Source organism: Zootermopsis nevadensis, unplaced genomic scaffold, assembly GCF_977971745.1.
Source record: "Zootermopsis nevadensis isolate Lab colony 2312 unplaced genomic scaffold, Znev_1.0 Znev_ptg000057l, whole genome shotgun sequence".
Lineage (NCBI taxonomy): Eukaryota > Metazoa > Arthropoda > Insecta > Blattodea > Termopsidae > Zootermopsis > Zootermopsis nevadensis.
In genome coordinates, this window is record NW_028259188.1 from 371,465 (window position 1) to 396,186 (window position 24,722).

The 24,722-nt window shown below is 41.2% G+C and overlaps 1 protein-coding gene and 1 non-coding gene across 3 annotated transcripts; one reads left to right on the forward strand and one right to left on the reverse strand.

Moving 5' to 3' along the window:
- Window positions 1-91: 91 nt before the first annotated feature.
- FIG4 (polyphosphoinositide phosphatase FIG4) lies at window positions 92-23,660 on the reverse strand. 2 transcript variants are annotated; one of them, XM_022074531.2, is made up of 16 exons: window positions 23,419-23,660; window positions 21,396-21,621; window positions 19,607-19,735; window positions 17,834-18,041; window positions 17,025-17,137; window positions 16,026-16,107; window positions 14,950-15,211; window positions 12,806-13,001; window positions 10,748-10,946; window positions 9,387-9,636; window positions 8,140-8,365; window positions 5,932-6,067; window positions 4,896-5,096; window positions 2,214-2,369; window positions 706-891; window positions 92-457 (listed from the first exon to the last, which is right to left on the reverse strand). In XM_022074531.2, the coding sequence occupies exons 1-16, from the start codon at window positions 23,491-23,493 to the stop codon at window positions 184-186; spliced, it is 2,919 nt and encodes a 972-aa protein (XP_021930223.2). In that variant the 5' UTR covers window positions 23,494-23,660; the 3' UTR covers window positions 92-183. The 2 variants fall into 2 exon arrangements, with proteins under 2 accessions (XP_021930223.2, XP_021930224.2); XM_022074532.2 differs by lacking the exon at window positions 19,607-19,735.
- A 219-nt stretch (window positions 23,661-23,879) lies between these two features.
- Window positions 23,880-23,951, forward strand: TRNAM-CAU (transfer RNA methionine (anticodon CAU)). The gene has a single exon. It is a non-coding gene; the product is annotated as a tRNA-Met (tRNA).
- Window positions 23,952-24,722: the final 771 nt, after the last annotated feature.

Here is a 24,722-nt window from a genome sequence, read left to right on the forward strand (position 1 = left end):
TGAAAACTCCATAAACAGGAATATCTTACTCGGCTATGTAACTATCAGCTTCTCAAGAAGTATGGGATCCATATGCATTATAGTACTGTGGTGAAATGCAAATAAATTTATTATATACATATTTTACATAAGGTAATAAATTATGCTCTGTATCTCCATACAAGGCCCCTTTCGCCAGACGATTCAAACAGAATCGTCCCAGTCATCTCGCTGCAAGGTACCGTTGCTGACATACTTCTGATATTTCATCAAGTCCGTCAGGCTCGGTTCAGAGGCTCCTGATCTGCCCCTCTCCGCATACTGACGATAAATTTCCTGCGATGCCCTGCTCACTTTGGGCGGCATCACTTCAAACGTAGTGTCCAGTGAGAACGCACTCTGTTGGACCAACTTCACCGTCTTAGAAATTCTCGTTTCTGTATCTGTTTTAACCGCTGAACGGCCGATCAGAACATACCTGAAACCAAAGAATACAAATGACGTTAACCATGTCGCCGATTTGTACATATTGACATGGTACGTGTCCAACGCTACAGTAATCTTAGCTGTCACACAAAATTAAAATATCCATACTCAGATCTGTTACTTTAAGATGGGCCTTGGCTGGCATAAGAGAAGGAAGGTCAGTTGGGGGGCCTCCAATGTGAGTGGCAGAGTAAGTACAGGTATGGTGGAAAACATTAACCTTTCAATAACATGCCATACCTTTTGTACATTAGTACATCCGACTTCTTTGGATGCTGTATCTCCGTGCCATAAACCTGCTTCATGGAAGGGAACAAAGACTCAAATGTGATGTTTCTGGAGCAGCTGTCTCTAGAGGGCGTGAGCTGAGAATCAGTATTGTGACTGTCGTCATCTTCGTCCGTGTCCTCACTCTCCGAGCTAGAACTGGAACGATCAATCGACAGATAAGGTCGGTCACAGCGCATGTGACTGGAATTGGGCCATTACAGAGTGGACATGTCGACCCGCATTCTGAAACTACCGAACACGTTTACGTGAACATTATAGGGAGAATTTAAATTTTGTCTCGTATCAGTTCAGCATAACCATTGCTTCAATTACTTAAGCTAAAACTGAACTTTAATTCACTTGGAAAATGTATTTCAAATCAGAGAACACCATTTCACCACCGTTTAACAACAAAAACCCAAAACATGTGACAAAGCAAACAGAAGTCCAGGCGCTGATTTAAGTATCATCCAAACCAACTACGACAACATCCGCAAATGTGAACAGACTTGTATAATCTGAAGCTTTCACGGCGAGTAAGTATAATGAGTTCTTCTCGTTCTACCAGCCGTGTAAGGCGGCTTAATGAATAAAACACCGACGTTTCAAGAACCATCTTCGTCCTCATCCCCTGGGTCTTACCTTTATTAGCCGCCCTGCACTGCTTGTAGCCCGAGAAGAATTCATTATGAACATACTTCATGGCTATCTGACAGTGATTTGAAACACAGATCCTCCACACCAGGTAAATATACATTTTTAAGTTAGTTAACAAGTATGTTTCATTCAATTCTAAAGGGTTTTGACGACGGTAGTTTACATTTAAAATTATTTGTTGTCAGGACTTTTCCATTGTCTGTTTTTTAAAATTCACGACGTTTCGGAGGCTGGTTCTGTCTCCTTCTTCAGGTGAGAGGTACATCCGCTGTTGGGTCCCTTAGAAAGAGCTAGTCCAGTGACAGAGACTAGCTAATTCTAAGGGACCCAACAGCGGATGTACCTCTCACCTGAAGAAGGAGACAGAACCAGCCTCCGAAACGTCTTGAATTTTAAAAAACAGATGATGAAAAAGTCCTGATAACAAATAATTTTAAGTACGTTTCAACTGCAGAAGTTAGATATTGTCAAACAAGATGCAAAGGTAACTGTGAATAATGAGTGGGCAAAAATTTAGAAGGAAGTAGTTGTGGCCTATTTCAAGATACTATTCTGCCATTGCCTGAGAAATCAAGGAAGATAATTAGAAATCTGTATGTTTACAATGTCTCCAAGAAGTACTTGAACTAGGAACTTCCCAATGACAGTCAGACAAATTACTGCTGTACCAGCCCAACTCACAAGTTGACCTTAGGACTCAAAGAATAAGAGACAAGATTCTTGCCTTAAGGCCATCTTGCTTTCTCATAAAGAGACACAAAGTCGAAATACAACGCGTGGCACCACACAAGACCGTGTTCGACCTGAGAGCCAACACAAACCTGGCACTGGAAGCGGTTGAACCTGTGGAGCTCTGCCCCGTAAGGGACGGGTTCTTCATAGTACCACCTTTCGAGGACGAGTCTTCTCTCCTCCGACCTGGACGAATACGCACCGTGAACGGACTGAAGTTTGTTGTGAAGTGAGGCATGAAGTCCCTGCACATAATAGAATGCCGTGAATCAGTTATGCACGCAATAAAGACGTAATATTCCCAGAATGCATCGATGCTTGAAGACTTGACTCAAAACACAGGTTACGAACAGAAACGAGAGAAGAATGCAAAAGCGTCCAGCAGTAAATTTTATTAACTTATACCAGGTCTAGGCAAGAAATGAAGATGTTAACAAGGATTAATAGTAATATAGAAGGAATAAAGACCAAAGACAGGAAAGAATACAGAATGAAAGAAAAACGAGACAAACGCTAATACAGTGAGACCTCTATCCACCGTTCCCCGAACTATCGTTTTCCCGGATGCATCGTCCGTTTTGTTCTGTCCCTGATATGTCCCATATAAAATAATGTTACATTTTCCCGCTTCTATCGTTCCTCGAACTATCGTTTTATCGCATCGATCGTTCAAAAATCTTAGTCCCGGCCCACAATTTTCCCGCAATGATCGTTTCTGAGAAATTATAACGAAATTTACCCGATGTTCTTAGAATGCTTTTATTATAAGTACAAAGGAAAGGCCGGTGACACTTTTCATTCTTCTGGTTTCCAGTGGTTCAGTGTCTTCTACGGCTACGTTTCGTCGAGTTCGGCAGTAATAGTACTTCGATTCTTCCTGTCTATATTTTTGTTGTTGTTCCCGTAAATATTTTGTTACTCCTGTTAATTATTTTGTTATTATTCCTGTACCATGTCTCGCCCAGTAAAGCAAGTCAGAACTTCATAGAGACTCATAGAAGAAGTGGAGAAGAATCCATTTGAAAAAAGAATCGACTTTGCTAAACGCCTTTGATTAGCGCCATCTACTTTAAATTCAATAGTTTCAAAGAAGAAAGAAATCCGAAAACAAACTCACAAGTGTGGTAATTCATGCAAAAAAAAAGGAAAACCGGAAGAAAATCAACTTTCAGTGAGCAAGAAAGTGTCCTCTTCACTTGGTACCGGCAAGCGCGGGCATCAGGAATTCCTGTTGATGGCAACTTCTTGCGGGAAAAAGCCAAGACGATAGCCGCAAGACTGAATATTGAAAATTTTACAGCGTCGAATGGATGGATTACTAGATTTAAAGAACAACATGGTATGGTTTACAAGAAGTTAGCCGGCGAAAGTGCTGCTGTGGATATGGAAAGAACGGAGCTGTGGCTCGAGAGACTGCTGGAGGGATATGAGCCGCGGGACATTTATAATGCGGATGAGACCGGAATTTTCTACAACGCCCTCCCGGATAGGACGCTGGCATTGAAAGGTGAATCTAGCCACAGGGGAATAAATTCAAAAAAAAAACCGGATTACAGTTCTTCTGTGTGTTAACAGTGACGGTAGTGACAAACGCGTTCCGATTGTAGTTGGAAAATCACTAAAACCGCGTTGTTTCAAAAACATAAACAACTTCTGATTAAATATCGCGCCAACATAAAGGCATGGATGACCACAGACATCTTTACGGCGTTCTTAAGTTCTCTGGATGCCTCCATGAGCGCACAAGGCAGAAAGATTTTGCTGTTTGTAGATAATTGTGCCGCTCATCAGAAGGACACGACATTTCTACGAAATGTGAAAGTCATGCAATATCCAGCAAATTTCACGAGCGTCTTCCAACCGCTTGATTTGGGCATCAAGTCATTCAAGCAGTTGTATAGAAAGCGCCTTGTGCAAACAGCTGTCTGTGTAATGGATGCTGGGAAGGATGTCGACATGAAAACTGACGTGCTACAAGCAAGTCTCCCAACCAACTGTTGTGAGTTGTTTTCGCAAAGGTGGCTACGGGTGTGAACTTCGCGCAGAAGCAGACTCTAAGGTCAGTGTGGATGAAGAGGATGGGCATGATGGCTTTCACGAAGACTGGAATCGATTTGGCGCCGTGAAAGACGTGATTAAATTTGGTGATTACGTGGCAGTATACACAGCGAGCTTGCCACATGCGGAGTCAACACCATTGATGATATGTGTGATGATCGCGAATGGGTTGGGAGCGCTGAGGACGAGGAAGACCACGAAAGCGAGCCCGAAGCTGTGCCAGAGTTTTTGCCGAAGCACACGCTGCATTGGCGAAAGTGAAGTCCTTCTTTTATGCAAATAATATTAGTGAACGTGACGAGGAAAACATTTTGAACAAGGAAAGGGCTCTGTTTGGCCTAAAACGTAAAGTTTTGACAAACCAGTTGTCCATTAAAGACTTTTTCTGGTAAAAAGAAGTAACTTAGAAACAGATTTGAGTGTATGCCAAAGAGAAAAATTCACTTTTTTCCCATTTTTAATGCTTTCCCGTAACTATCGTCGTTTTTATTTCCAACCCCCTCCAAAAACGATGCATCGAGGTTTCACTGTATAGTCACTGAAACGTGAATGACATTATAGATGCATAAACTGCATTTCAATCTTGTATTAAACTTCACGAGAACTATATAAGCATTTGTGCTTTAAAATCTAACAGACTGAACAAACTAGTCACACTGACAGAAACTGACACACGCACACAGACTTCTGATACTGATCTAAACACTATGTACCTGACAGAGTGGCTGATCTTGTACGCAAACATCTCGCTCAGCACACTGAACTCGTACGGGCGGTGGTAGTCCACGTAACCATCCGCCATTTCCTCATCTCTGCCCACCTGCATGACGTCACTGCAGCTCTTGAAAACGTCGTCGTACGCCCGAGGCAGGTACCGCAGCACCTCAGCATTCCACCACTGACTTCGGGGGACTCTGCCACAACAGAAAGAATCTCCAGGGACCACAGCAAAATGACCTAACCTTTCTGCTGTCTGGTTCTCAACTTATTTTGAAAAAAAAAATTGGTTACTGGAATTCCTCAGCCTCAGGTTTAAATTTTTGCCAATTTTTAGCATAAAAAGAAAGAAATATTTCTGGTTACTAATCAAAAACTCACTGACAACTCCCAGAATGCTAATTTGGTCACAACCTCAAGTATAAGTGATTAGTTGTGAACCTGAAGGAAGGAGACCACTTCAGAAATCTAGATGTAGATGGTGGGATAACATTAAGATGTCATCACCATCATCTACGGTGCTTCGGCCAGTTTTCGGGCCACGACCTCCCCACTTAGGAGGATTCTTCATCTTTTTGAAGCGTGCATTTGTGAGTAGTGAGTGATCAGCCCACTGCCTCTGCACAATTTCTAATCACTCCTGATTTGTCTGCTAGAGCCATCTAGCAGTGAATCAGGAGAAACTTGGGTGAGAAATGGCTGCTGAATTTTGCTTACGAAACATCTCGTATCATGCTCGTAATGTTCGTAAATCTACGACATGGGACCGCCAGCTTTACTTCCTCTCCGAAGGAAGTTGTGCTACGGATTTTTATCACCCTTAAAAATCCATCGACCTCGGCCGGGATTGAACCTTGGGTCCAGCGGCGAGCACGCTAACCACTAGTCCACTGAGGGAAACTTTCAGAGGTACGTTAGACAAAAGAGTTGTGAACTGGCTCAGGACAATGTGTAACGGCAATGAAAACTCAGTGTTTGAGACTAGTAAAGCTGGTTTTGTAGCTGCATCACATTACAGAATGAATAAAATACCTTTTCACTTTCTTCTGTCCAAGTGCTTGTGGATGATGGAGATAGTAGTCCGTCATCAGCTCCCAAATGGGAGGCTTGCTCTCATCAGGAACAAACAATCCCAGGAACAGGTTCATGGTGTGCTGCTTCTCGGCATCTGCGGCATCATTGCGACCAGCGTCATATTATATTGACTGACGACGTAAAACATTTTAAAATGAAAATACACAAGAGTAGAAAAACAAATATTTCCCACAGTTCTGCATTTCTAATTTCACTTGATACTTATTTACTGCAGAAACAAATCTGTTGTTGCAAGGGTGCAAACGCCCCACGGACATACTTTGTTAAATATACACTGTAGTAAAATATATTCCTCCTTTTAATGAAAAGTCTTACTTACAGCCGAGGCATTAATCCTGGAACTTAGCCTTATTGAGAAGCTGAAAAAGGCACGCATCAGATTCTGGCCAAACTCGTCAAAGCACGAGGTGAAACGTTGCGTTCCGAGATACACAGACTAATTTGCTCCATATGGAGTAGGGAGGAGTTGCCACAGCGGTGGAAGGAATCTCATATTTTTTGTACCGATTCATGAGAAGGTGATAAGACATTGTAACAATTATAGAGGAATTTCCTTATCATATGCATACAAAATTTTATCCAACATTCTTATGACAAGGCTGGCTCCATATGCTAATGAAATGGGTTCAGTCGTAACAGATCTACAACCGATAAAAGTTTCTACATTCGCTAAGATTATTTTTTATTTTATTTAGTGTTCTGTCTGACGACAGGTCCATATGAACAGGATCCTTCCATCCTTTTCTCGGACTGGGACCTGTTCATATACGTTCTTGGCAGATGATCCAGAAGTGGTTTGCCATTGCCTTCTTCTGTGTGTGAATGGAGTAATTGTTGGGATGCCACGGAGAAACCGGGGAAGCCCCCGGAGGAAAAATCCGTGTTGCCTAGACCACGGCCTTGCCCAACACAAGTTATAAATGTGGGAACACAATGGGACAATCCATCAACTATTTACAGACTTTAAGAAAGCCTATGACGCACCTGAAAGAGAAGCTCTTTACAATGTTTCGCTTGAATGTGGTGTACCTAAGAAACTAGTCAGGCTAATTAAAGTGTTAAAGTGAAACTTCTAGCAAAATTCGTGTAGGTACGCATTTGTCTCATACGTTTCCTATTCAGAATGGCCCGAAACAGGGAGATGCTCTATTGTCGCTGTGTTCAAATTTTGCCTTAGAATATAACATCGGGAAAGTCCAAGAAAATCAGGGCAGTTTGGAACCGAGTGGCACACATCAGCTTTTCGTCTATGCTGATGATACTAATTTGTCGGGCGACGGTAAATACAATACGAGCGAACGCAGGAATACTCTTGAGGGCTATTAGGGACTCTGGTCCAGAAATAAATACAGAAAAAATAAAGTACATAATGATGTCTCGGCATAAGAATTCAGGACATAACCAAAATATGAGGATAACTAATGAACCATTAAAAAATATGACAAAATTCAAATACTTGGGATCGACAGTCACAAGTCAGAATGACATTTATGACAAAACCAAGAGCAGATTAAATTGAGGGAATGCTTGCTCTCATTCGGTCCAAAATCTTTTGTCCTCCCGTATCCTATTAAAAAAAAAACTAAAGGTTAAAATACACAAAAGTGTAATTTTGCCTGTTGTGCTGTATGGGTGTGAAACTTGGTCTCTCACTTTCAGGGAGGATCATAGATTGAGGGTCTCTGAGAACAGAGTGTTGAGGAGGATACTTGAACCTGTGAGGGAGGAAGATGGATCATGGAGAAAATTGCATGATGATGGGCATCACGGCCTGTACTCCTCACCTGACGTTCAGGTGATTAAATCATGGAGGATGAGGTGGGTGGAACACGCAGCACGCATGGGGGAGGGGAGGGGAGGGGTGTTTATGTGGTATTTTTTCGGAGGCCTGAAGGGAGGAGACCGCTGTGAAGGTGGGAGGATAACGTTAAGATGGACCAGAGGGAGATTGGAATCAATGGGGTGAACTGGATGCAGCTAGCTCAGGATAGAGTCTGATGATGGGCCTTTGTAAACTCGGTGATGAACCTTCGGGTTCCAGAAAGAAAGTGGGCTTTCCTTAGACAAATCGAGTGTACAATCGACTTTTCACAGAATTTCCTGCACCACAGTGTGTGTGAATAAATGTTGTATCACTGACTCAACCTGAGAACGTGTTGCTGTAGTATCGACTGAGTGTCTGCATTATGTCATTGCCCTGGGAAGTCCAAGGAGCTGTCTTCCTGTAAGTCTTGATGCGGTGGACCAACTGGGAGCCCCCATACTGCAGGGCTAACGTGTCTCCATGATCCTCGTATAGCTCCTCCAGCATGCGGACACAGTCAGAATCAAACTCCAACGTAGGTGCATCCAGCACTCCCAGGGCACATAACTGTAACACACACCAAGTCACGCTGCACCACTTACGCTTTAAAGGAACACGGAATGTGATACAGCTGCGGATTTTGTCTGAATTGTCAGCACCCACCTTACAACATACCTCGGAGCCGTCACAGAGAAATAATTTTCATGCACGTCTGTTTTCTGCGCAGAAACTGCCATACTGCTACAGACGGTTAAATAACATATGTCTTTCAAACTACCATTTCAACGGACTGACAGTTCAGAAGAGCTTAATGTCTCCATTATCAGGGTGGTCTGATGTTGGAGGCAGTAAGAACATCTGAAATATTGGTAAACTTCTACCAGACTAAGCAGCGCAATATCCCAGAAGAGAGCCATCCTCACAGTCGTAGCCGCGAAAACCAAAACTCTTTCCTTCCTTTTGTTCCTCCTCAAGACAGCGTCTTGTTTGTCATATCGCCTAACATGTCATATTTCTATACGGCTATCAGCAACTAGCAATTATCAAGAAATATATTAACTTTTAGCTTTCAAATCTGATGCAGGACAAAAGTCACTTTTCTTCTCTCCTGCTGGGTAGGAGAGCAGGGAACTGCTTTGCCACAACCATATGTGCATTAATACAGAGAGAATAGAAGCCAAAAGGAAACTCTGCACTAGTGATCAGGAACAAATTATTACATCTGATCCGCAAGTGTAAGAAGATCCCCAAACAGTCTCTTCCATTCAGATTTCCTGAAGAAAATTCTGTATGCATATTTTTATCTTCTCATCCATGGAACTAGACCCATTCTCTCATCCTCTCCATTTTTTGTCATAATGTTTGGTGAAGAATACAAAATTATGAAATTTCTCACTCTGCAACTTCATCTCTCCTCACAACCATTTCTCATACACAAGCGTTCAGAAACTTATCTTCCGGGAAAAACCTGTGAGGATACGTGCACAACTAGTGCATTTCCAAGTTATGTCTGAATGTGTTCACGCGATATCATAACCACCAGCCTTCCAAAATGAGAGACGTGCGCTAACGCGAATGAGCTACTCACCTGGAAACCCAGCGTACATTTTCCAATCGCAAACTGAGCAGTGTTGGTTCTGTCGAGACAGTCCACACAATTCACGCGGATGACTCCGGTCTGGAGACGGCACTGCACGCCATGCAGTCCAATGAAAGGTTTCCCCAAAACGTACCGTGGGTTCTGCGAGTGGTAAGGCTTCTGGTTCTGAAATATTCCTGTCTTACACACAGCATTGTAAGCTATCTGAGCGAGACGCCCCATTACATTTGCTTCTTTTCTGAAAAAAATAAAAGCTCAAATTAAACAAGAAACAGAGGTCCTGACTGACTAATCCCTGTTCTTAACAGGACCTGCATGTCAGATTTTCTTGCAATACTCACAATCTCAAAATGCGGCAATAATAACCATAATAAAATACCGCAATCTTCTACAACAGTGCGTAACATAAATTCCTTTCATGATACTGATAAATTCAAGGACACCAACCTTCAATTTGTGAACAGAAAATGAGAATTGAATTATCCTCTCCTTTATAATACACGGTTCTTAATAATGAAATCACTTTGACTGCTGTAATCTTTATCACAATTTAGCCCAAACATATCACAAGTAAAAAGTGTCTTATAACTTAACTTTTAGTGATTACGTACAGACAGACATCTGAACGGCAGATATCGTTTCTTACAAAAATATAATCAATTGTTTTGATAATATTAAAAATACGACCAAAATCAAAGACCAGCTCTGGAGTAAGTTTTGCCCATCCGTTTGAATGCTCAGAAATGAAACATTCCATTGCCGTTTGCCTGACATTTACACGAGGATACTACGTTCCTCTTTTGTTGCGTAACGTGTTGAGCTCTCATACGAGCAACTGATGGTGTCAATACTGATAATTTGTACTTGGTTTCTTTCGCTCAACTCTTCGAAGTGCCACAAAACAAAACAATCGAGCAACCAAAACCCACTGACTGCATGGAGATACAGTGCTGATGTATTAATGATTGATAAAAGAGCTACCCCATTACACACCGTGCAGGTACACAGCGGAGAGGAGGTACAGCTACTATTCATTCTCAATCTCGGCACTAGATGAGGGGGCGAGCGGTCAGCGTCGTATCCCGGCTGCACTTTATCCCTGGGAAAAGGATCCCAGGTACTCACTGAATGGGACGCTGGGTGGGCCCCAGGGGGGCCAGTCTGGACACATAGTTTAGAAGAAAATCCTCTGCCCCTGTCGAACATCAGACCCCGATCGTCCAGCCCCTAGTCAGTCACTGTATCAACTGAGATACCCGTCTCACAATTAATGCTTCAATAAAAAATTCTATATGCTTTATCTTGGTTTCTTATATGGGGTGACTGAGGCGGAGAGTGGTCATACTGACCCCTTGTTCATCCGAGCCATGTCGAAGCTTATATACTGTATATGATGTTCAGGTGGCAGGAACTGGTTCAGGTACTTGACTGCAGAGCTGAACTCCTCACTCAGCATGCTCTCATGTTTCTTCTTCTCGCGTTTCTTTACCAGATTCAGAATGATAATCGGTGAGCCATAGCGACTTAAAAGCTGGTTGATATGCTCACCTGCACACACAAAACGAAAAAGCAATTTTAATGCCTGAATTCAATTTTATAAAATAACGAAATATGAGGACTATTGCTCTAAGGATGTCGCCCTTGGTGAACTAGTGGTTAGCGTGTTCGCCAATGGACCCCAAGGTTCATGGGTTCAAACCTGGCAGTGGTCGATGGATTTTTAGGGGTGATAAAAATTCGTAGCACAACTTCCTTCAGAATGGAAGTAAAGCCCGCGGTCCGTTGCAGAATTACGGCACGTAAAAGAACCTCACGAGCATGATACAAGATGATTCGTAAGCAAAATTCAGCGGCCATTTCTCACCCGAGTCTCACCTGATTCACTGCTAGATGGCTCTAGCAGACAAATCAGGATTGAGTAGAAATTGTGCAGAGGCAGTGAGATGGTCACTCACAAATGTACACTTCAAAGATAAAGAACCTCCCTCACGGGAGGAGGCCAAGGCTCAACTTCGGGCTGCTGCGCCACAGGAAGAAGAAAATTTCCCTAAGGATGGATGCAACAGATTCCTTGATAACACTGGTAATGACGTTCAAAATTACATGATATCACAACTCAGAAAACTAAAATCCAAATTTCCTCAAACCCCATATGTTTAAATAACATAACATGCAAGTAATCGTATTACTCACACAATTTCTTATTCTTATCCTATTCAACATTTTCTCAGCTGCATATGTTATACGAGGTGCGATCTGAAAGTTTCCAGACTGTGTCAATAGCGGGCGAACCGGATGTAGTACGAGCTTCTGCCGCTAGGGGGTGCGGCCTACATTCATAGTGAATCAGTGTGCCAGCCGGCATCATCGAATTAGCATTTGTTTCTTAGTTACGGGCGTTTTGGTAGTGCATTACACCGACCCTCCTGCGATTTCGGAATGGCGTGTGCATCAAATTTTGCCAAAGACTCGCCAAAACGGCTACGGAAACCTATGAAATGCTAAAGCAAGCATTTGGGGAGTCCGCAAACTTTTGTGTGGCATTCACGTTTTAAAAATGGCCGAACCTCTGTCGATGATGACGAGCGTTCTGGACGACCATCTTCGAGCACAACGCCCGAAAATGTTACGAAGATCGACGTCGTACCATCAACGACTTGTGCGACATTGTTGGGATAGGCTATGGGACCTGTCAGCTGATTTATTCTAAAGGAAGAACTCCACATGCGACGCCAAGGCTCCTGTCTGAGGACCAGAAGCAGAATCGACTTCTCGTTTGTCAGGAGCTCAAAGATCTTGCAAGAACCGACCCCAACTTCCTTTCTAAGCTCCGTGTGACTTCTTCCTCTTCCCAAAGATGAAAATTCAGCTAAAGGGAAGGAGATTTGAGACGATAGAAGAGATTCAGGCAGAATCGCAGATGGTGCTTGACAGGCTGACAAAGAAAGATTTCCAGGGATGCTTCCAGGCTTGGCAGCGGCGCTGGGATCGTTGTGTTCACTCCCAGGGGAACTACTTCGAGGGTGATGGATGAATTTAATACCTGAGATAAGTGTACGGGTTTTTATAGGCGCAGTCTTGAAACTTTCCGATCGCACCTCGTATACTTTCAGACAGGAGGATGATCATGGATGATGATTTGAAAAGGATGTGGAAGTGGACATGGCCGATTTTAAGGTACCAATATCAAGTACGAGAACTGGATGCAAAACAGTCATGCTAACCTTCCAACTGCAATGCATTCACAGTGCCACAGTGGCATCAAAACAAAACCAAACAAATAAATATGATGAGGTAAAATTATATTAACACAGGAGAACTTCCCCATATGAAACTAAACTTGAAAACCTGATCTTTAGTGACATATAATGTTCATGTGATCGGTAATTTCACTGCGGTTACCTTACCAGCGGTCTCACAGAAAGGATCGCTCAGATCGAAACTTATCGCAGGCTTCGGCACCATCTTGCTTATGTCTTGGCTCCACTGTGAAGGAACTGAGCCTCGCAACTGAACGAAAGAACTGAAGTGGCCGGAATAGAACGACGAGACAGCTGAGTCGTGAACCATCTGCTCAGTTTCGACCTCATTGGCGACATCTCCCTGCAACAATACCAGACCGATCAGCGACATCACAACTGCATACTGAACTAGCAAACAAGAATGGGCATATCTGGAGGTTTACACTTCATGAAATGGAGTTTGAGAAGGAAGAAATGAGGATAACATTTGGATGTAAGATAGAAGATGCAACAAGAGTGTATAGAAAATTATAATTTCAATGCACAGGTAGGCCCCGATTTATGCCGGGGTGACGTTCCACTTCCTCAGGGTCGTCAGCTGAAGCGGATAAAATAAAACATGAATTATAATGTATTGTACTGGCGGACGAGGATAAATCAACTAGCGCTGCCTAGGTATCCACTTCCTGTGCTGCGTTTATGCTTGCGTTTCTAAATTTTCTTCTTATATTTTTTTTTCACCATTATTTTACAAATGGAAATCAACATTGAAAAATCAAAGGTAATGAGGATAGCACCGAGAGCAGAACCATTGAACGTTGTAATTGGAAACCAACAGATGGAGAATGTAGAGCATTTCAAGTACTTGGGAAGCATAGTCACGATGGATGCTCTGTGCACCAAGGAAGTAAAAGCAAGGATAGCCATGGCCAAGGCAGCTTTCGTCAAGAAGAGGATACTTCTCACTAGCAAGTTGGGCTTGGAGATGAAGAAGAAACTAGTGAAGTGTTACGTATGGAGCAGAGACTTGGACACTCACGAAGAAGGAACAGAAATACCTGGAGAGTTTTGAAATGTGGTGTTGGAGAAGAATGGAGAAGATCAGGTGGACGGATCGAGTGACCAACGAAGAAGTATTGAGGAGAGTCAACGAGCAAAGAAGCATTCTGCAGGCGATTACACGAAGGAAAGCTAACTGGCTGGGACATATTATGAGAAGGAATGGATTACTGAGTGATATCACCGAAGGCCAGGTTGAAGGAAAGAGAGGACTAGGAAGAAGATTGATACAGCTAACCAACGATCTGAAACAAGGAAAGAAGATGACGTTCCAGGAATTAAAGCGAGAAGCTGAGAATAGGGACAACTGGAGAGCTCTTTTTGGGCAGAGCAATGGACCTGTCGTAAGACAGAACACTTAATAATAATAATATTTTACAAGGGTGTTAATGTGAAAGAGTGTAAAATGAAGCGTCATAAAGCGGGGCCTACCTGTAATTAAATCAAGGGGGTTCATCAAAGTCAGTGGGAAACGTAGTCATGCGCACAAAGGAATAAAAAATACGAGGCTATGAGCATGAAAATTTTGAACAAAGAAGCCATGTGACAAATTTATGAACACGTGAGATGATAATATAAAAATGGATCAAAAGATAAAGAAGGCGGGGACTCAACTGGCTTCAGACAGGGTTCAATCGTAGGCCTTTCTGTGCATACAGAACCTTCAGCTTCCAATAGAACAGCATCACGGAGTCAGTTTTACTGAATAATAAATCTTAAAAACTTTTAAGTCTAAAAATATCTTAGCACAATGATAAAACTCTTGTGGGAACATATCTCTCCATACAGGGGCCAAAAAATATTACATGAAGACTTACAAGTAATTTATGTCAAGAAATGGTGATGCAACCTTGTTCAAAAACAGGGATTCAAATTTAAATTTGATGTTCTCAGTTCGTGGAAATATAAAATAACGTCACCTCCTTTATATTAAATGGTCGCTCTTTTAATGAGGATGAAATGGACTCAATCATGACTCTGAAGTTCTGCAACATCAGCATAATTTTAACATTATTCTTTGGTTTAAACATCACCGAGTTTGCAAGTCAACTGTTTAATTACATACTTCAGGTTCGCTGAAACTACAAGCACAACTTTCACGCCCTTCATTTTTGATCTACCAAAATTCATACCCCAGGAACCAACCAAATAACAGCTTTATTAAATCAAATTAATTTATTAATTTATCTTAAATACACAAATATAACCAATTTTCATATCTGGCACATTCAATTACAATCATTACTTACCTCAAAGTTAGCTCCTCTTTTGAGAAATCTCGTGCCGGCATATTTGCTCGAACGGCGAGCTATTATGGTCACATAAACTGAGCGGCCATATATAGACATGTTAGACTGGCCAACGAAACCATGCATGATGTAGAGAATCCAATCAGGATGGAGATCTCCTTCTACTTTCCGCAAAAGATGCAAATTCCACACAAATCTTCTGTTGGGCTTATTGCAAACGCCATAGTCTACTGTTTTCATCTTGCTGTCCTTAACATCAGGCCTGGAAATGAATCACAACTTCAGTTAATTCGGGTGACAACGCAGGCTGCAACAGTATTATTTCTTAAGTCCCAAGGCTACGTGAATTACACACGCAAATACTTTAAATCAATATTAATATACATGTCCCATTATACACCGTGTAGGCACTTGCGGGGAGAGCTCCTACTCATTCTTAACCTACGCACTATATGGTAGTGGGTGGTCAGCGTCACGCCCCGGCCGCGCTTTACCCCCCAGAAAGGACCCCAGTACCCACTGGACAGGAGGATGGGCGGGCCCCAGAGCCGGTCTGGGCGTGGAGGATAGAGGAAAAAATCCTCTGCCCCAACGGCGATCAAACCCCTAGTCGTTCAGTCCATAGAAGTAAAAGAGTATAATATCAAAATGGATCTTAACCATTCCTGACCCAAGAAATCACGAATATGTAAAATTTCTGACAGCGATGGTTGAACAATAAATGTAAGAATTAGTATTAAATACTTTTGATTTGGTTGTCGCTATTCTTGACCACGTTTCTTGTGATAGATTCTCGAATGAGAAGTAAAAATCTAATACAAATATCTGCACACTCATTCGGTAAAGAATTTATACAGCAACTACATATACCGAATAATAATAAATAAATATTGTGGGTTCACGGTCGAACAGGAGCCTGTAAACACGCAAACTGGCTGGTTACAGGAACGCGGTTCACATATCTTTCTTGTCATTTATCTACGCATCAGTAGCGGCATCATCCCAGTGTAGATGCACCGGATATACAACACACTCCTTGTGAAGGCGGAGTTCGCCCTGAGGTACCACGCACTCACCCGTCTTGCTGCTGTTTCGATGAAAATTTCCAAAATGTAAATAAATCATCTGCCTCCTGCACTGGATTGCTTCCTCCTCCATCTGAAACATGCAGAATTTCATGTTATTAACTATTCAATGAACGTCCTTCTGCCCGCTCATATCGAGATCGGACTCCGGCAAAATATGGCCAGTGGGCTAGAGATTTTCCATGAAAGAATTAAATTTCGCTGTCAGATATGTTCAGATATTATTGATCATAAAACCCTTTACCAACTCTTACTTTATTACAAGTACTGAGAAAGCAGACGTAAATGATAGGATGTTTAATAAATAATTAATTTGTATACAGCGGTATGGGTGACAAGACATTCATTTGAGAACGTAAAAAAGACGCGTTTGATGAAACACTGGTGGGAAAACCAGAAGGAAAGAGTCCACTAGGAAGACCTAGATGTAAGTGAATCTTAAAGAAAGAGAAAGGGATGTTATAAACTGGATTCATCTAAATATAAAATAAGCCGACAAACAAACTATTAACACTATAAAAAAAGACACTAGTGCCATACGCGTTTCAACCTCAAGAGGTCTTCATCAGTGGCAACAGGGAAATTAATTCATTTAATCACTGATGATGACCTCTTAAGGTTGAAACGCGTATGGCACTAGTGTCTTATTATAGTGTTAATAGTTTGTTTGTCGGCTTATTTTATATTCTAATACACTACTCGGTATGCATTCATCTGGCTCAGGATAGGGACCACAGGAGGACTCTTGTGAAGACAATAATCAATCCTCGGGTTCCACAAAACGTTGGAAACTTCTTGAGAGAGCGAGCAACTGTTGGCTTCTCAGGAAGGACTCGGTTACATGGAGCAAGTGCTACGGACATGAAGGACGAGGTGAAGAGACCAAATGAGAGAAGATACACAGATTTAAGAAGGAAAAGCACATACACGGATTCAAATCAAGGAAGGCAGTGGCGAATGTAAACATCACTGGATGATGCACCTCATTACCTGATGTCTTGAACTGTGGAACGCCCCCACCGTTTCCGTCGCTGGGCGCTGGAACAATGTTGCGGGGTAGGGACATGTTGTTCTGCAGTGTGTGCGTGATATCGTAGCTGTAACTGTATGAGAACAAGAGACGCCAGTTCATTGGCGGATTACGCCACTTGTAAAGAATAAAGAATTTTAGACCATGTACCAACACCTTAGACAAAGTAATAACGGGATGAAGGTAATTATGACGATGCGTTCCACTACTTCTGTTCTTCGCTCGTGGGACACGTAGCACTCACATGGAAGGAACACAAATTTCATTTGGAACATTCCAAATGAAAAGAAAACTTACGAAATGTAACTGTAAATGGGGAAAAAAACCACCAAAGTTTATTTTGGTTTACCAGGTGCGCATACTACATTTAAGGTCCAATAGTGAGCTTTCGTAAACATGGTGACGCAACATTGGGTTCCATATACGTGAGGCGTTCTCGACTTACTGCCGATCAACTGCTCTACGGGAACCCTCACGCTACAGAATTACTCTGTAGTCTGGTAGCAGAAACTAAAACATTAATACAGATCTGCTCAATAGATCGATTCACATACCAACCTGACAAAACAGATCCATTGCTTCCATCTGAACACTATCCTCACATCTCCTTCTTGATCTTCAAAGCAGCAGCTGACAGGTTTCCCCAACAAAATTCTGCATGCATTTCTTTACTTCCCATTCAGAGATACATGTACAGCACATCCTTGATTTCATTACCTTAACATTACCTGGATAAATAATGAATAAGCAAGTTTTCTTGACAGTGTACCTGAAGTAGAAGTTGCTCGAAAGATCGATACTTTGGAACATCTTGACGTAACGCTGTTCATCTGGGTGGCTGACGCGAATGCCGTCATTTGGAATGTAGATCATGCTGGTGTCTTCTATCTTGTAGATGGTGTGATACCCAACGAACGCCACACGCCGTCTCTTTGTTACGAGGATTATATAATATCCCTCCAGGAACTTCACGAACCCTGTTGATTACATATTTGCTTGAAAACACACATGATAAGTACGTAATGATGTTCTTAAGGTTCAGAGCACATTGTAATTTTTTTATAATCTTTAAACGTCGATTCCAACTGACATATCAGTGACTCAAACACGTGTCCTCTATCAATAATACACTAATACTCTAGACCAGGGGTTCTCAACCTTTTTCGCTGGCGTACCACTAATTCTAATTTAACATGTAAGACTTGAGGTTCTCACAGCGGTGAGTATGAAGATTTCCGTCTTCTGGGTTGTTACGCTGTGTAGTCTGGTCGATGTTAACCAACGTTTCAGAGGTCATACTGCCTCTGTCATCAGGGCGATGAATATGCCAATAGGGTGTGAGGTGCTGGGTTTATAGGCTGGGAAGTGAAAGGTGTAGCCTGCCCCGAGCCAATGGGAGCAGGCATGGGAGTGGACCAATGGTAGCATGTGGGCGGGAGTGGGAGAGGGAGAGAAAGTAGAGAGAGAAAGGTGAGTTTGGTTGTATGGATCAGGGCCCTGAAAAGGGCCGAGTTAGTGGTCTGGTTGATTCTGGCGGCGCACTCTTGCTCGCTCTCGGAGTCCTCAGAGTGTGTGAATAAGAGGCTTCCAGGACCGGCTCAGGTGAAGTCCATCTTCCCTGTTAAAGTTATCGGGATGTAGTTCGATCTCGATGGCTTCCCTGATTAACCGATCCATGTAGCCAGTTTTTGAGGAGAGGATAGAAGTGTCCTCTAGCTGTATATGGTGTTCCATGTTAACATGCTAACCAAATGTGTTCTGGAAAAACTTGTTTACATTAATATTATCTTTTGATTTTCTTACTTAGTTCACGTACCACTCAACATTGGCTTGCGTATCACCAGTGGTACGCATACCAAAGGTTGAGAAACACTGCTCTAGACAGAACTGAGTAAATTCAGTCCAGACCCCAACGATGTTAAGATATTCAGCACATTACGCACATGCTAGTAATGGAAATATAATAATTATGTATGATGTAACAGACAGTTCGCTCAAAGATCAGAGCTATTATAAATATTTTAGCTAAGAAGAACAGTGGCAGCAATAATGAACAAGAAGATTTCTGTCTTCTGGGTTGTTGCGCTGTGTAGTCTGGTCGATATTCATCGCCCTGATGACGGAGGCAGTATGACCTCTGAAACGTTGGTTAACATCGACCAGAGTACACCGCGCAACAACCCAGAAGACAGATATCTTCATACTCACCAATGTGAAAACCTAAAATCTTACACTATAAAGAACAAAATTTACCACAAAACAAAGCGTTAGCAGAAGATAATAACGTCTCTGATAAACAAAGTTCATATACCCTCAGAGAAAATTAAAAAGGTTTCCAATAACTTGAACTTGGAGAAAGTGTTCATTCTTTTGTAAGACAAATGCAAAATTTACACAGTGATAATTTATGAATCACAAGTACCCATTTGCAATATTTTAAAATAATTTATCAAGTTTCACAAAAGCGAGCTTGAGTGATACCGATGAAATGGCCTCTGCTGTAATACAAGATGCAGGTCAAAAGTTTCATAAGAAATCTTACCAAGCAAGCCAAATGCTGGCACTAGTCGGGGGAATGCGTTGCGCTTCCAAATGGAATGCCAAAAAGGAGGCTTGTTTTGAGAAGCTGTATCTTCCACTGTTCCTCCAACACCATTAGTTTTCTTACCTCCTGAGTGAGACGGAAAACAAAGACAATGTAATATGCATTAGGCGCAGACACCGACGACTGACAAATATTGATCGGCCATGTCACATATATGACATACAATTAACCTAGCATTTATACAGCCTGGGGAGAGATGTCTCAGAACAATCAACACTGACGTCACAGTCAAATCGCATATGGGTACCGAAGTTCATCTGCATTTTTTTAATAATAACCTGCGCAGTAAGAGTTTTTGCCACAATACACCATCTGGAGAGTCCCATTAAATGATTAATTCTCCTCAGTAAGTATGACGAATTTGATAAATTGGCAATGAACGCTCTTAATTCAAACGTCATCCTGGCCACAGGCAATTACACAGAACAGCGATCTTTACAACCATATGGACATTTGGGTTAAAACTCAAAAATGAAATTAGTATATGAAGAGTTATCATGTGCCAAATCACTGAATGAACACATCACTATATCTGTACTATTTATAATCCACTTGGTTGTAATTAAACTAATTGTAAATTCATTGCGTAACCCACATTAAAGGACACTGCCGCCTAGATTAAGTTAATGGAGACTTTTACTATGTTTCATAAAATAAATAACAAAGCAAAAACACAGCTTAATAATAATACAAAGTTTTGATATTGTTTCTCTCTTGGAATTCTTATAATAAAGTCATTAACGTCCACTGATTCTTAGGTCTTCCACAAACAAAATGTGTCTTCTTTGAGACAGATTTGAGATTTCTAGAGTGGTGAAGACGCTGATGTTACTCTGGCTTTTTGATGCCATGTGGACACTTAGCAGTATGTTTTTCTGTAACACATGCACAGTGTCACAACACAAAAGACCAGCAACATCAAGCCTCCTAGTCAATAATCTACAAAATACCTATTATTAAAGTATTCACTCCCACGTCAAGTTCATTGGTGATTCTCCAAATTTCTATTTGTCTATTTATAGTTTATTTAATGTAAGTTTTAATCATCTTCCTATGATGATTCCACTTTAAATTAGTGATCTGACAATAGAGCCTCTCCACCCGTTTGTCTTATCGCAGATCCTCCTCCTAAATCTCCTCCCACTTTCTTCCTTCCAGCATGTGACATTTTTCCTAACTTGTTGCTCCAATCTTGAGCTTGAAATACCTCTCGAGTGTTTTACTTTTACATTCACATTCAAAACCTTCTTTGGAACGCCCTTCATTAATTATTAAAATGCTCCCGAAGTACCTGAGCTACCCAGCGCCTGGAGGTATATAGCTGGGCCACCCTGTCTCTGGAGGTCAAAAATACAGAGGTCTGGTCCTCCGGGTTGGGGCTTGGGCATGGGGCTGACCAACCCCACCCTGGAAAACACTATATTGTTATGATACCTCAAATAGCGCCTCAGAATTCGGACCGGAACGGATGTTCACGCAGATAATAAGTCCTCCATATTTTACGAGATATTATCTGGTTATGACTACTAATTCCGACTTAGTACTCAGAATTTCCAACTTGTAAATGCTATTATTCTTGATGCTGCTTTAGAATTTATTTCTTTATAAGATAAGGAAATCCTTATGTCATATTTTGTTATCTAGAAATATTATTTTCGATGTACACAAATCTCTGTTCCATTTTCAGTGATTTGGCACAGAATGATAAGTAATTTAAAATGCTCACCAACAATCCCAAACGCAGACACCACTCTCGCCACCCCACTACTGCCAGATCGCTGGCCGGCACGGGTACGATTGCCAACATCAATCATGGTGACAAGATCTCGAATTTCTTCCTGTGTGTATTCCACTTTGTCATCTACGACTGACAACTCATACGGCTCCATTCGATCGATCTTAAGCACTCGGAATCTTGTTTGGGTGTTGTTGGATCCGATTAGATAAAATCTCTGTGGGCATAAATATAAAGGCACGGCAGTCAGGACGCTTTCGTACCAATACAGTTCTTGGTTTGACAACTATGAAAAAGGCCAAATGCCTCTCTCATTTGTCTGATTAACGGGCCCTGTGCAAGTAGTCTTAACAAACTGGCAATTTTGTTGCGTTCAAAGTAGAGTTCTATTGAATACACAGCGCAACAACCCAGAAGACAGAAATCTTCATACTCTGATGACGGAGGCAGTATGACCTCTGAAAAGTTGGTTAACATCGACCAGACTACACAGCGCAACAACCCAGAAGACAGAAATCTTCATACTCTGATGACGGAGGCAGTATGACCTCTGAAAAGTTGGTTAACGTCGACCAGACTACACAGCGCAACAACCCAGAAGACAGAAATCTTCATACTCTGATGACGGAGGCAGTATGACCTCTGAAAAGTTGGTTAACATCGACCAGACTACACAGCGCAACAACCCAGAAGACAGAACTCTTCAGACTCACCGCTGTGAAAACCTCAAATCTTACATTTTATAGAATATTTTACACACATCAAAGAAATCCCAAGAATGTAAAAGATTCCAAATGTAATGACTTCTTCAAATTGATTATGGTATATAGTGGAATAGGATAGAATTTATTTGCATTCGACAGATCCTTCATAGGCCTAAGCCAAGGACAGGTCAAAGCACAAATATTAAACTTGTTTCTAGTACAAACATAAATACATAGTTATAACAGCTATTGACAGGTTTTTGGAACTAAAGTATTGCAGCAAAATAATTATGATGAGAAACCATCACCATTATTACTTACATGCATTTATAAATGCTTCTACTGAGTAGAAGGAGTGAGATTGGAGATACTCTTTTAACGCTGGCTTAAACATTTTTATATCATGATTTAATTCCAGTAGAGTAAACTCCTGTTTGATATTTACTGAGGTTAGATATTGGCACATGAAGGTTGTATCTGTATCTTGTTATATTGTGGATATCTGAATTTGTTTGAAGTTTTTCCATGTTATCCACTACAAATGAGAGCAAGAATTCACTGGGTATTGGAAGAATATTAAAATTCTTAAATAATTCCCTACAAGAGTCTCTCCTTTTAAGGCCTGACATTATTCTAATGATCCTCTTTTAAATGTAAAATATTTTTTTGCTGTCCGTTGAATTTCCCCATTTCTTCATTCACTAAATAGATGCATTCTCAGTATGTAAAAGAGCTAATTTCCCATTAAGAAAGGACCCAACCCTAAGGGTTGAACTCCCAATGCCAAACAATTCTGAACAATGCAACACTGCTATTTCATGTTGCCATAATTCATCCTACAAGTGCATAAAAGTTTCAACTAAAATTATGTACGTGATGAAGTGATACATACATTTCCAATGCTTCCAACGGAAAATGCATAAATGTAAAAATAACTATCTTTAGAATACGTGGAAACCTGAAATGACGAGTTTGGTCCAGCAAGCATAAGTAAAGGCAATGCCACAACATGGCAGAAGAATCTTAACCTAAACGTCACACCTGCGACTACATTAAAAATGTTGTCAAGGTTATTAAGACCCAACATAAACGCTGTAACCCACGTAATACAAAAAGAAAGGTGTGCTAATGTTAATAACATTCAGGGAGAACTTCTGATAAGATTACTAAACTGGTTATAATGACAACTATCCTCAAACCCTCACTCAAAAATCTTAGACGCAAAAAATGTCAGTACTAATTATCTTAATAAGGATTTTCGCGTAAATGAATGCGAATTCAGGAGTAATGAAATAATTTAAAATACTTACGGCTTTCGTTTCATACAATGCTATCTTCTGGATGGAACTTATTACTGGATGAAAAAGCACTTTTGTTTGCTCCATTGTATACCACTAACTATGTAAGCAGTTAAATGCAATACGTTTCTTCGTCCTCCCCATTTAACAGAAAACTTTCCAACTAAACTACAACTTTAATAATACCTTCACACGGTTTATAAACGCACGTGGATAACGTGACGTAATCTATGACCGCTGGCATAGATAAGTTTTACAGATCGCCAACATTGAAACAATAAAATGCTTGTATGAAGAGAAGAAGTGAACACAGATGTTGGCTCCGGAACGTATAAATCTAATCAGGTTATTTAACATCTGTTAAAATTCTAACCTTTATCGCTATTCAGTTATGTTGGTAAAACAGAACAAATACAAATGGTAAGTTACATAATGCAGGTGGCCACCCTATTTCTAATCCTTTAAAGAGAACGAGCAGAGTGGCGCAGTGGAAGCGTGCTGGGCCCATAACCCAGAGGTCCGTGGATCGAAACCACGCTCTGCTATATCAATTTTTTTTTTAGTTTAAAATCAACTTTATTATGGCGTACACTAATGCATTTCACAAAAACCGATGTAACCATTCGACTGCAACCTTCCGATTTTCAGAAAATATTCTAAGTATAATTGAAGGTTTCAAAATGTGTTTATTTCCAGGCCATGTGCGATTTGTTACATCCGGATTAAAATTAAAGAAAACACTTTGTGATACAATAAAATTGAGTTCCTGTTATAACTATCATTTCATTTCTTATATTTAATCAGTTTAAATTAGGTTAGTGATGAGCATGCGCAATGGAGTCATAACTCCACCCAACAAATTCAAACAGCCGCCACATTCATATTATCGAGTCTCGGAACGAATAAAGTAAGAGTTCGCTTGTGGTATAAGGTCCTTGCTGCCTCCATCATCATCGCCCTGGTAAACTTCTACCAGGCTACACGTCGCAACAGTTCTACGTTCATTAGTAAAATGGCTTCTCCTGCTACTATCACAGAACAGAACGACTTCTGTATCTTCCAGTAAACGTGTCTCGACGGACAAGGGGTCTCAACAACACGTCTGTTATCAAAGCTTCGTTTCCGGGAGGTCCAGTGTTCGGTTACTGAACCAGAGACGACCCATTGTGACCAAGGTCTCTAAATAATTTGTATTAATTTAATAGAAATCTAAAATAAAAAAACAGTTTCTTATAAATGTCACTGAGGCAGAAATCTTTTTAAGAAACTCGTAGTTGCTCAGCTAGTTAAGAAATCCCAAGCCTTTTTTGATTACA